The 13907-nt window shown below is 37.3% G+C and overlaps 1 protein-coding gene across 1 annotated transcript in view; it reads right to left on the bottom strand.

Moving 5' to 3' along the window:
- Positions 1–13494, bottom strand: part of LOC110154202 (corticotropin-releasing factor receptor 1) — a 92147-nt gene extending 78653 nt beyond the window's left edge. Inside the window, exons 1-3 of the mRNA XM_020918162.2 lie at positions 13043–13494; positions 7912–7999; positions 2760–2819 (exon numbers count right to left, since the gene is read on the bottom strand). Coding sequence (XP_020773821.1) covers positions 2760–2819; positions 7912–7999; positions 13043–13072 — 178 coding nt within the window. The 5' untranslated portion in view covers positions 13073–13494. The remainder of the gene's footprint in view (positions 1–2759; positions 2820–7911; positions 8000–13042) is intronic.
- Between the last annotated feature and the right edge of the window lie 413 nt (positions 13495–13907).

The following is a 13907-nucleotide window of genomic DNA, read 5'->3' as shown; positions in this document are numbered from 1 at the left end:
ACTTCTTGGTTGGGGGTCCGTCACTTGCTTGTTTCTATGGAAATGTCATTAAACAGCTCCAGTTTACATTTACTCAATTACAGGTGTTATTCTTGCTCAAAAATACCTAGAAAAACAGACATTCTGACTATGGGTCGCCTCTTCACAGATCTGACCTGTAACTTGGTCTGATTTGGTCTCCATGAACATAGAAAGGTTTAATGCCATACTGTGAAACATTCCAGACATAACAATAACATCTCCATGAAGAATAGCATCTGACGGACCCTCCACCAGAAAGGTTACACGATGCAATTTTAACTGATTAACAGATCTAAATGTTAATGGTTTTACAACATTATAATGACCATTTAAAATTTTTAACGCTCACATTATAATTAATTTGCATCTCTGTTAACCTCAAAATTGTATTTTAGCTTCACAAAAACTATAATTTATGATGAAATGTGAAATATATTTGTAGATGAAGTAAAAAACTGTAGTGGGCTCAACTTTTGTCCAGTAACATCTAAAAATCAGGATATTTCCTTTGTTAAAAATACATAGTGTCTATCACCCTGTAAATGGTATAAAGAGGATCCACTAACAATTAACAATACTGTTGAAGAAATTCACATTATGGAGAAACTTACATAAATTATAAGGTTGCAACAAGCAAAATGTGAGGATTGCTGGAAAAAGTGGACTGTTTATTTGAATGACAACTGACCATTTGTTCTGTATACTTGTTTTGTTTTGTTATATTCTACTATTATGTGTTTAAAGTTTTTTTTTAAAAGCCTAGTGTCTATCATAATCTTCTTTTAAATCAACAAATAACATAAAACACAATTGCAAATGTTTTTAAACCAGGCTCTGATCTCCCTCACATCTATCTGAGTGATTTTCATTTGCCAAAGTTCTCTTGATATTTCATATTTTATGATATTCTTATGGTAATCCAAGCATTCCCACTGAAATCACACTATGTTCCACTTCTTTTCTTTTCCATTCTGGAATTCAAAATGTTTTTGTTTACACATTTTTAAAGGGTCTACCAGATAAATGCCTCTAACGCCACGCCATTGTTGCTCATAAATAGTGTCCTGAATGAATTGTGTTTGTTGTGTACACAGTTTTAATGAAGAGCTCCCGTGAAAACTGCTAATGTGGCAAAGCATCAAATCTATTTCTAGCTTTGTTTGTTACTGGCTTTGAAGTCCGACCTAATCACGGTTCACATCAGATTTACATCCCTCCGAGGGGTTTTTGGTAAAGAGCGTAATGGCCAAGATCCAAATCGGCACATTCCACACGTGTATTAAGGTGGACGGAATTCAGCTATTTCAATTAAGAAATGGATGAGTAGATTTTAAATAAATTCTAGAGAGCGTTCTTCAAATTAAACTATTTGGCTAAATCAAGAGACATTTGTCCCCATGCTAACAGTGGAAGGAGTAGCATTATAGTATTAGCAGGTAGTATTAGCAGTAACAATAGTATTAGCAGTAGCAGTAATAGTAGTAACAGTAGTCGCAGCACTAGCAGCAGTACTAGCAATAAAAGTAGTAGTAGTAGTAGTAGTAGTACCAGCAGTAAAAGTAGTAGTAGTAGTAGTAGTAGTACCAGCAGTAAAAGTAGTAGCAGTAGTAGTAGCTGTCGCAGTAGCAGTAGTAGTAATAGCAGTAACAGTAGTAGTAGTAGCTGTCTCACTAGCAGTAGTAGCAGTAACAGTAACAGTAGTACTAGCTGTTGCAGTAGCAGTAGTAGCAGTAGCAGTAACAGTAGTAGTAGTAGCTGTCGCACTAGCAGTAGCAGTAGTAGTAGTATCAGCAGCAGCAGTCTGTTGTACAATAAATCACTGTAGTTTTATTAGTAGTACTACCCATGCCTGACCAATATAGACCTTTGAGGCTTGAGGCCAGTATTTATATTAATGGGTTTGGAAATGTCACTAACTGATAAACTGGCTCTGTGATAAATGCATTCATTGAAAAGAAGTAATTCAGGTCCAGATGAAATTTTGATCATAACAGCTGCAGTTTGTCCAAGTGTCTCTTTTGGCTCAGCCCTAAAGTAACTTCAGTTTGTTTTTTATGAATGAACGATGACTGTTTCATAATGTCTTTTTGTCTTTGTTTTTATTAGGCTAAGTCAATACAGTGTACTCCCACTTTGGTAATACTATTTTGTAGTCATAGTTCTTATACTAAGTAGGTTTTGTACTTTTGATTTTTTTTTCTTCTAATAACCACATTAAAGTTGCCCTGCACAACGTTTTTGGTAGAGGATCCGCCACCTGCCTGTCTACATGGAGCTGTTATTGCTTTGACTAGAATGTTCCATGGTATGACTTTAAACAGATCCCTCTAGTATTTATTCATTATGAGTGTTTCTGTTGTCAATAATTCCTACTGTGAATAGGGGCGACTCTCCAGAGATCTCAAATGTAATGTAACATAGTGCTGTAACCTGCTTGTCTCTCTTTAATCTATACTGTGGAACATTTTAGACAAAGCAATGACATTTCCATGGAGACAAACATGTGACAGACCCTCCATTAGAAAAGTTATGCAGCACACCTTTAAACCAATGGAGATTTTAAGATGCTAAATGTTGAAGATGCTAAAAAAGATGGTATTCATTCAAAAGTGTTTTGACATGTCTCTTTTGTTTACCTTTTTAAATAGTTTAGTTAATGCATTTTACTGGAAATTTCAATAGATTTTGACATTTGACCAAATCTCTATAATTAATTGTACAATTGGCTTCTAACTCACCTGACCATGTGCTCGACGCATTGGGCAGGGTAATGTTCCAGTTGGCAACCAGGGTTTGTGCTGTGGGAGGAGAAATTTCATCAATTATAACACATCTTTCCAAGACAACAAAAATCTCATTAGATTCATCTTAAGAGCCACAACGATGGCGCATTAAAGGGCAACAGTAAACATTGGTGACAGACCTTTCCCCAAGCAATAACACGACCATAGCAGCAAATATGTGCCCAGACGTGCCCTGGGGTCGCCCTATTACAGGGGCACTAATCATTCAGGAAGAGCTCAACCACCCCAAGGCCAACAGGAATTATAACAAGATCCTGCATAGAAAAAAACTACATGTTTTTACATACAAGTGTGGCAGTAGCTATGTTTACACGCACACCAACAGTCCAATCATTATCTGATTTCTGGAGTTATCAGATGATTGAAATGTCAGCTACAGTTACAACTGATGTGAGTAATCTGACTGTTTACACCTGTACAGGTTTTGACAAGGGAAATTGGGGGGGAAGCAAGCTAATATGACAAAAACAAAAAGGAAAAAGAATATTATAAATGTTGAAATATACATTTTTCTCATCATGTATTTATTTTGGTTTTCATAAAATAAATAAACACAAAAGTAATCTCCTTCTGCACAACATCCCTTACATACAAAAATATATCCATGTAATAATGCCTATAGTTCAAAATAAAAAAATAATAATCATAATCATAATCATAATAGACAAAAAAATAAATAAATAAATACAAGACATACAAGTTACTCTAAAAGTTATATGCCATCAGGTGTTTTTTGATAACACGCTTTCTTTTGTGCATGTAAACATACACCAAAAATCTGATTACTTTATTTAACTGATTTCTACTGACCCTGTGTTAGTTAATGTATTTCCAGTATTGTTGTCACTGCGAGCTAAATGTATGCTGAAGTAGTCACAGTTGCCTCAGGGCTGACTGGCGGAAATGTGGTGGCCAGTCTGTGCAGCCTTACTCACGCCCTCAAATCACACGCAATCCTTATTCATACAGAGGAAGGGTCTTCAGTCATGTATGTGTTTTCATTAAATGTCCTACACTACACAAAATGGTTCCTTGTGACCTTTAAGTCATGGTATAATGTTATTAGCTCCTCAAAAACATAAACAAAGCTGGCCCTTTAATATTATGTATTCCCAAAGCTCACCTTATGATACTAACAGCTACCTTTTCCTTTAGTTCAGCAGAGATTGGCAATTCCAGGGCTGAAATCACCCACAAATAATTCTAGTGAAGGTATATGGAGTTTAAAAACAGTGGAGAACTTCCTGTATTATCACATGAGAAAAGAACTCATTGTGTAGGGTTTGTGTGTGAAAGAAACAAAGCACAACTCCAGGTATGTTTGTGATGAAGAAACAACATTATATATAGATCAAAAAACAGCATAATATGGGTCCTTTAATTGTTAGTATATGAAAATATTGTAATCTAACTGTTATTTCTAATTTGGCCTGTACTCGAATAAGTAATTATCATATAAAATCCAATTACCACATAATAATTCAATATGAAGTGGCATGCCCCCCTCAGAGAAATACAGAGAAATCACAAATGAGCAGCAAAGCAAAATGTATTTATGAACCCAAGGATAATGTGTCAAGTTTAGTTAACATACTTGTCTTTGACGTGCTGTGTGTATAAACCATGCACATGCTAATTTCAATATTAAAAATAGAAAGGAGAACACTTTCAACAATTTAATATTTTTACAAAGAAAAAAGCAATTGCCTCTACTGGATCAGATATTTGACAAGTTAATTTTCCAGAACACACTCTAATTTCTTCCAAGGGACCAGTAGCACACTTCATTGCTATTGAAAATCTGTTCACCAACTTGTATTGATTTGCTTAGTGCACTGTCTATTTACTTTGCCTCTACCTGGTAACAGTATATGAATAAGTACCTCTCAAAACAAAATGGTTAACCTTCTGAACTCTAACGTGTTAGTAGTTTTTGCCATTCAAATGTGAACTCAACTCTATGAGCTGTTGTAACACTAAATAACTCGTATTTAAAAGGCAATTTCAGCTACTTTACTTATTACGTATTTACTTGTAATTTAAGCGCATGATGTCTACAGAAATGGAAAAATATGACAAGGTAATACTTCATAATAACTACAGTTTTAATAGTCTTAATGAAGCATTAACAAAGATTTAATTCAGAATGATTCCGGCTCAGTACCTACTTAATACTTAATACACTAACTCCTAACCCTTTAATTAAGTGTAAGTACTGTTAATGAAGCCTAAACCGCAAAGTATTTGCTCATTGTGAATTAAATCTTTCTTAAGTAATGTACTGTACAGTATATGTATGATGAATATAGAAAATAAGAGGTATGATCACAGATGGTATTGGGACTGGGTTGGGCGGTATCCAAATTTTGATACCGTTAAACCTCAGCATTTTACCGGGTTATGTGGTATTACTGTATTACCAAAATGTTTTAGTACGACTTTGGTAAGCTAAGAAGCCGCACCGCTATACAGTCTATGCGTATGACCTGCGCACTTATAATCTCTGAAAAGTTTCACATGAACCATCTCCAACGTGATAGTTACACGCACAGAACAGACTCACCGTCAGCTGTACATCCTCTGTCACAGAAAGAACACTCATATTCCACAGAGTTGTGTCCTTTAGTCCAAAAGAAATTTAACCACATCAGCGCACAAGGAAAGAGCTGTTTTTATCAGAGCTTTAGAGTTTATGCAAATGAGCCATGTGGTTTAAAGTTTCATTTCTGTAAAACATAAACAAATGTGTGGGAGCCAAACTGCTGTTAAATTGAAAATACAACCAAACATTCATTTGTGCCGAGCAAAAAAATGTAGGTATCAATAAATTATAATATTATTTTAGGTCCTTATACGCTGAAGATTTTTTTAATGATGGAAATGAAACTGATACCGCTGCTACTTTTTGACACTGCAGGATACATATATACAGTGTTGGGGAGTAACGGATTACATGTACCGCCGTTACGTAATCAGAGTACAAATTATGAGTAACTGTATTCCGTTACAGTTACTGTTTCAATGAGTGGTAATTGGATTACAGTTACTTTGCTGAAATAAGTGGATTACAAGGCGGTATTTTCCTGTTTTCACATTTTGTGCTACATCCCATTTATTAATTTTTTTATTTCGGTAATTCCACTCATTGCCGGAAACCCAAACAGAACGCACGCAATAAGAGCGATAGAAACGTCATGTTAAAGTTGGCGGTGTCAGTCACACAGTGGAAGCAGCAGTGCATTGGTAAAAACGCATTTGTGTTTTGGAAATTCTTCTCCCGATGTAGGATATATATATAAAAAAAAAACAAATATAAAATCGCCTACAACTTAAATGTGAAACTGGAGCTACTGGCACTGGTGAAAACAACCTGCATAGACTCATAATATCTGCACTACTGTCCTATAGTGACCTGCGACATGAGGGGACGCGCACACAAACACACACAAAACACACACAAACACAAACACACACAAACACACACAAACACATACAAACACACACCATCATCGCCATCAACCTGAGAACCCGCGGACCACGTCTCCTTCCGTAGTTACAGCGCGTGTGGACCGTGTTTTCTCGCGTAAACCGCGCTTCCTCCTGTGCGCCTCTAAACCAGAACTAACACCAGGACTAAACCAGGACTAATCCAGGACTAAACCAGGACTAAAGCAGGACTGAACCAGGTTTAAACTAGGACTAAACCACGACTAAACCAGAACTAAAGACCTGGTCTAGACCAGGTCTAAAATCAGGAGTAAACCAGGTCTAAAAATCAGGACTAAACCAGGACTAAACCAGGTCTAAACAACATGACACCTAACAGTAGGTTGACATAATTTAAGGTGATGTCATATAAAAAATAATTTCTCTATCAATAATATTTTTTAATCTGGTGAAGGAAAGGCTTATCTTGTTACTGTCTTTTAACAGACAAAAACCTCTTATATTAAGATATCGTGGTCTTTGTTTCTCTACAGCAAACAGTTGCTTATTCATGGAGACTTGGGCTCAGACAATTTGAAGACAACAAACAAGAATTTTCTGGATGTGGTTGCTACATTCATGTCGTTTAAAAAACATGACAATATCAAGTAATCCAAAGTAACCAGATTACGTTACTCACTTTAAGTAATTTAATGGATTACGTTACAAACTACATTTTGGGGTGTGTAATCTGTAATCTGTAGGGGATTACATTTTAAAAGTAACCTTCCCAACACTGCATATATACCGTATTACCGCCCAACCCTAGGCTGTATATATACGTGAACACAGGTAACCTGCTAGTTGCTGCGTTCCATATAGCAAGTGTTTCATGAGGGCGCTTCCAGATGCAGGGACTTTGGCTCCAATTGACGTTACACTGGACAATTGTCACCTCTCTCTGTAACTGCTGCAGTGAGCAATTTTGGTCTTAAAATGTTCATATTAACCCACTCTATATGATCTTGGTGTTTTTATTTCACTATTTTGTATGTAAATGCATTTTTATTCCTAATATGGATGTGGCTCCAAATTCGCCCCTATAACTTCCGACCTCATGAGCTTCATTTGACTGGAGCTGAACGCTATGGTTGACATCATACTTCATTAGTCCATTTCTTTATACAGTCTATGGGTATGATTTTGTTTTAATGGAAGTGTGGAGGGATGGGGGATTATTATACTTATTACTTTTCAAGCTAAATTTGTGTATTTTTGGTGTGTATTTTATTTTTTACAAATTTGAAGAATGGTTGATCATTACTGAATATTGTTAAATGTGCTATTTAGTTTGGGCTCGAAATAAATTTAACTAACTCATATTTAATTAAGCCTAATTAAGCTGTAGTTACTATGAAGTGATACCATTTTGCCCATACCCTCAAAAAGTAAGTGAAGATGAAAGTTTGACATTTGGGGCCTTGCGGGACTTTGGGAACAAATAAAAAATCAATTCATAAGTTCACTCCTCTGTGTTTGCAGTGAAAGGTCGTAGTCGGGAGTCGGTGGCATTTGAAAAAAAAATTACTAACTGTGATCAAAGGCTAGTCTTTTGGATGACAAAGGTTCAGCTCAAACATAGGGTAGGGTCTATACTTACATGAGAGGTTCCCAGCGAGCAAGAGAAGGGCTTCACATGTCAGCTGTGCAGAGGAGCCCAGAGGCAGCAGGCAGAGGATGGCCCACACCTGCAAATAGACAAGAGGCGCAAAGGAGTCACACACTTCATAAATCACATTTCAGCAAAACGCCACTGTAAAAACACACAAGGGGCCAGAATGGACGATTGTTTTGGGCAACCCCCTCACAGAGAAAGTTTGAACACAGTGTAAGATATACGTATACACCATGTTTAAGACTATATAATTCCAGGTGTTGTTGTTAATAAAAATACTTTGAACTTTTTCTGGTGCATGCTGTGCTTTTTAAGGTGAACTATGCAACTTTTCTGATGGGGGGTCCATTGTGACTCCACATGCTTGTCTTCATAAAGTTGTTGTTTAGGTAGAAATAATCCACAGTATAGTTTTAGGGACCACATATTAATAGCTAACTAAGTGGTAACTGGTAAGCTAATTAACTGTTACTTAGCTACTATTTAGTATTACTCAAACACTTATTAATGCTTTTTAAGATTTCATTGTATGCACAAAAACACTGATTGTAATCTCCACTATTTTAATGGGAAGATAATAGTTAAAGGGTTAGTACTAGGAAAATATGGCCTTAGACAAAAATGCATTGAAAGTACTTAATAAATACTAACAAAGATGCAATTAAGCACTTAATATGCATTTTACTATTAACTAGCTATTAATATGAGGTCCCTAATCTAAAGTGTTACCCTATCTTTTATTAAATTACACATTTTTATTGTTAAAAAATTTAAAACAAGCATTCTTGTTGCCTCGCCAGATCTGTTTTGTAACTTGGCCTGTCCTCCTTGGATACTGAAGAGCTAAAAGAAGTCCTTGTGTGCTTGTGGATCTTTATGTTATAATTTGCACATTTTACATCACAATATTCATCTAAAATGACTTAATAAAAGAAACAAGTGGGCTGACTTCCACGTTAGAAAACTGCAGTCCCCAGTGGGCACAGACGTCGCCTCTAAAAGTTGATTTTGCATAACAGGAATAGGTTTGCTTTGATGTTATACTGTGGAACATTCCAGGAAAAGCAATAATATCTCCATGGAGACCAGCAGGTGGCAGACCCCTCACTGGAACAGTTACATGTTGTATCTTTAAATAATTTTAATGCTTGCAGCTTGTTGTACCAAATGGAAATTTGTCCTTGGCATTTGATCCACCCTTCAGCCAGTGCCTATAGGTAGTGGGTGACCGCAGTGAAACGCCCAGGGACCCTTCTCCAGGTCTGGAGCGAGGATCTTGGTCATGATTACTTAACTTGGACACCAAACAGAAAATACTAATGAAAACAGACATTGCCTTTCTAAAATGTCACTTCAATATTAGATTTCTGAACTGCTGACACAAAACATTCAGTGCATGTCAATGCAATGGTTTTGTACTCATAGGATCAGCTTTTTGAGATGTGTTGCTGTTGACACAAAATGAGCTATTGAGAAAATGTGTAGTAGTTTTTATTTATATTTTGTACTGTACAAGCTTCATTTGAATCTGTATTACGGTTCTCATTAATGTCCCACGTGCGCACTTGTGTTGGTGCCCTTGAGCTGCTGGTGGTGATTGCGTCTACAAGATCCTGCTTCTTAAATTGGCATCTCTTTGTAGTTTATAATCATTTCCTCTGTCAATGAGCTTTCATGTTTATAGATACAAGGTTAAATCATATTTGAATGCAACAATTACCATGTGAACCTGAAATTAGGCAATATTATCCTTCTCTGAGACGGGTTTCTAGTCCACTGTTAACCTGCTTTGTTGTATCTACGCAAGCAAGAACATTTCTGAATAATGCACATAATTACGACACCACATTTGGTAACTGTATTTGCACAGACAGAATCTGAAAAGAACTGATTGCAGTTCTTTTAAAATTGTAATAGTCCAATATTCAGCATTGAAAATCTGTAAATAGTAAGTCTACGAAACAAAAGGTTGAGCCGACAAAGTTGGAGAATTTAGAAAAAAAATTAATGACGAAGAGGAAATCATTCACACGAAGAGGTATTATACTGTACAAGGTTTGGTTGTTCGTCATAATTCCAACTTTGTTTCGTAATAAAACTTTTCGCACCCTAACTATCCATGGGTTTCAAAGAAAACTAGGGACTGCTGTCATAGCAATTCAAAACCAACTACTTCATCATTTGAATAGTCAAGTGTACTCAAAATGGCATCTAAAAACACGCAATTGAAACCTGTGACTTGGCGGAGGTACAGGGTGAGCTAAAGCGTAAGTTTCAGTGGTGAACAATAATCTAAACTACTGAAGTATGCCAAGTGAGTCATTTTAACCGCTTTGATGTTTGTGCTATTTTTAGTTTCACCAAATTCTCAATACTGAAAATAATTGTCAAAAATGTTCTTAATTTAAATGGCAGAAACTTCTTGTTTGTAATTATGAATAATTATGACTCAGGTTTTACAGGTTGCCTCACGAAGACAGTAAGTGGCAGCACCTTTTGTTCTCTTTTAACCAAACCAAATTACCTTTTTGACAAGCGGTTAACATGGCCACTGTCATTGGCTTTCAAGGAAATATATTTTGTAAAATAGACTTTTCAGAGCTTTTAACCATGTTATAATTGTTTTCCATTCTCATTTACCCACTCCAAGTTGTGTTTAGTGTGATTTAGGCATGTATCTACGTCACGTTTTCATCATCACTGGTACACGTGCACTGCTCTGTACTGTACTCCCAATTTTATTTTATTAATCTGTGATGCACGTAGGATTCGTCAGAGTCCTGCCCATAAGAAAGGTACTTTGTTGCGATGACATTTACAGTAACATATAAAAAAGGGTTTGGTAGAAATTGTCTCCTAACGTCATTGGGTCACACATTTTCCAACTCAGAAATCAGAGGACCTGTTTATTTTATGACGTTGTTTTAGGTATGGGCTCAAAAAAATCAAATCAGTGATATACCTATACTACATAGTACAATTCTCGAATCAATTCAAAATTTGTTGGTAATACATTTTGTGCTTGTGGAGGTGTACTTGACTATATTATTAGAAGTAATTATTGATAAAACTCAAATCACTTTGTTTTTTTTTATCAAACTCAAGGCAATGCACATCCCTAGTTTTAGATCAATAATGTGATTTTAAATGTCCAAAATATAACATAATGATGCCTGGATGTCATAGATTGTAAAGCAGACGCACAATACATCTTCTTCAAGTCATTTAAATTCAATCTATACTCCAAAAAGTCGGCCTATATCTAGAGCTGAAAGTGCTTTTAATTTGGTTGTTTATGTCCCATTTATCACTGAGATCTCATAAAGTTAGTCACATGCAGCAACAACATGTGAGTGAAAGAAAATTAAGGCTTTCTTTGTTTTTTGTTATGGTGCCAGTTATCACGCATAATAAAAGAATCTGGATGTTTCTAATCACAATCATTGTAAAAATAAACTGACAGTGTCCATTGACAAGATAATTTCCCCGGCATTCTTACAGATGCCATTTGATATAATTACATAAACAGAAAAAGGGAAACCCATTCGTGCCTCATTTAAGTGACAGTGCAGCCAACCATAGGGAATACAATGCTAGGATTAATATTTCATCCACAGACTTTGATCTCCTCTGGATTTCTTGCAACCGAAGACGATGAGAAAACGCTGGAAAATGTCCAATGATCTGAGAGAAGGAGGGAGGGAGGGGGTCACGTTTGAGCTAGAAAGATTTACTAAATACATGTAGGCAGCTTGTGTCAGTGGTATTTCTCTCAAGACCAAATATGTTGATGCATGCCACGCAATTTGCATAAAGCAGAAGAAGAAAAAGGCTGCTCCACTTGACTTTTGAATCTATACACCATGAATATTCCCAATGGAGGACTGAAGATGGCCACTAAAGTCAATGTTGCGTTTTTCACTTAACCTGCTAATAAATAATGCAATGGGTGAAGCAGAGCAGAAAATGAAGATAAGGTTAATTGAAAGCGCACCTTTTTTTCCCCGGAAATATGTCAACCTCGTCAGTCAGCACTTTGTGAGAAAATTCCATCAAGTCTTAAAACATTCCAGGTTGCCCCAGTTTTTTTTTTTGAAGCAGGAGATGGGATCTTGACGCCTTCACTGGCCCCATTTCACGCTCACCAAGTACATTACAGGTACGATGATGGTACTGTAGCCTAGAAAAAGCCCTTACCCCCCAAGTAATTAAAGCGAATAGAAACCTGGGCGGTGTGAATCAATATAGCATAAAGAAAGTGTAACGATTGGAGAGTTTCATATACAAGCATCATATTTTTGACCTCTGCCAGGCGCATATGCAGTGTGAGAGGAAGGGGAGGGGGTGAAAGAGGTGAAGTGGTCTTAAATCTTGACAATGGGGAATAGCAGGAAAGCTGGGAGGGCCATTTGGATGGAAGAAAGAAAAAGAAAAAGTGAAGATTCTTAGCTATTCTTAGTACTGCAGTTTTTCTTTGCACAGTGAGAGGTATAGGTGAAATAGGCCCCCCAAGCAATTGTAACAACACAGGCTACACACTTCAACAAAACACACATGGACTTGTCATGTAATTGCAATAGACAGCTCTAACTGTAACCACAAGAGACAGATTCAAAGTTATATCTGAACTTGAACATGCCATCTTGTACACTGCCCTATTTAGGCTACAGTAATTCCACAATGGGGAGGAAAGTTGGGATAAAACAGGCTTAGATTGCTGAATTAACACGTTGCCTTAAATCCTGGGTGTCCCATATCCACGGTTTCCCCTCCCTCAGTCTCATCGTGTTTTCGCAGTCCTGTCACTTGTCGTGCGTCTTCCTCTCCCCAAGTACATCCTCACGCTCCACTGTTTACAAGCCCTGGCCACATAAGCATTTTCTCGCTGTTTAACGAGATGCAGATCTAATTTTATAGGACAATGGGGACATTACTAAGCTCCCCATGCGCGTTACTGTACACTTTTGTTGATACAGGAATTTGGGGGACTGATTAAAATTGGCACCTGGATAGCCGTGGGTAATAACACCTAATAACCGAGCTCAAGTCCCGTACGCGAGCTTTGATTGAAGTTAAAACCAATCAGCTTTGACAGTAGATCAAATGAAGCACTTACCCCCAGAACACAGATCCATTTACGACGCATTTCTAGTGTCTTTCACATTTCTTCTTAATGAAAATAGTCTTGCAGTGTCTACAGTCGCCTTTTCCGCCTCTCCCTGGAGTCCATAAAGTAACAACAAAACATTTAAAACGACTTAAATGTCATTTTTTTAAAGTAAAGGAAATAGTGAAAGTGTTTTTTTTTTTTGTATTGCTTTCAGGCTGATGATGATGATGGAGTGTCCGGTCTGGCTGAAACGAAGCGCGCTTGTCCAGTTTACGTTACAGGAAACTAAATCCAAAAAATGGGATCGCGTCGCGGGTTAACTCCTTTTTCACGGCCGGTGTGCAGACAGTATGCAGTCAGTCGTATCCTCTTCCTTCAGCGTCTCACATCCCTCTCTCTGCGTACTGCTGTCCGTGTGAGTTGAGTGTACAGTGCAGCGGGATGGTGAGTGAGCGAGTGTCCTCTCTCACCACGCGCCGCCCACGTTGTACTCGGGCTTTTGGGTTTGTTGAGTATCCGGCGCAAGGACCATAACTCTTCCTCTACACAGTTAATTATGCAACAACTGCGTTCCGGATTCTAATTCCAGATTCCAATCGTGACGCTGCATGAAATGGCACGTCGAAAAATAAGAAAAAGTGGCGGTAAATTAATGACCCCTCAGTGCGCGCGCTTTCAAGGCACCATTTACCATGTGCCCTCCTGTGTCTCAGACGAATTAAGTCCAGATCAGAGTCAACAGATTTGGCTGTTTGCTAAAGAGAGACAGATGGTCCCCTGGGGGTCAATAAAGTTTAAGATCCCCGGTGCTCCTATTAAAAACACCCGAAACTGCAGAGGTCTGGACTATTTACAGATTTACTAGGCTCTT

Source organism: Boleophthalmus pectinirostris, unplaced genomic scaffold, assembly GCF_026225935.1.
Source record: "Boleophthalmus pectinirostris isolate CB_2022bp ecotype Guang Dong unplaced genomic scaffold, ASM2622593v1 HiC_scaffold_14, whole genome shotgun sequence".
Lineage (NCBI taxonomy): Eukaryota > Metazoa > Chordata > Actinopteri > Gobiiformes > Gobiidae > Boleophthalmus > Boleophthalmus pectinirostris.
This window is presented reverse-complemented; position numbering and strand designations above follow the sequence as displayed.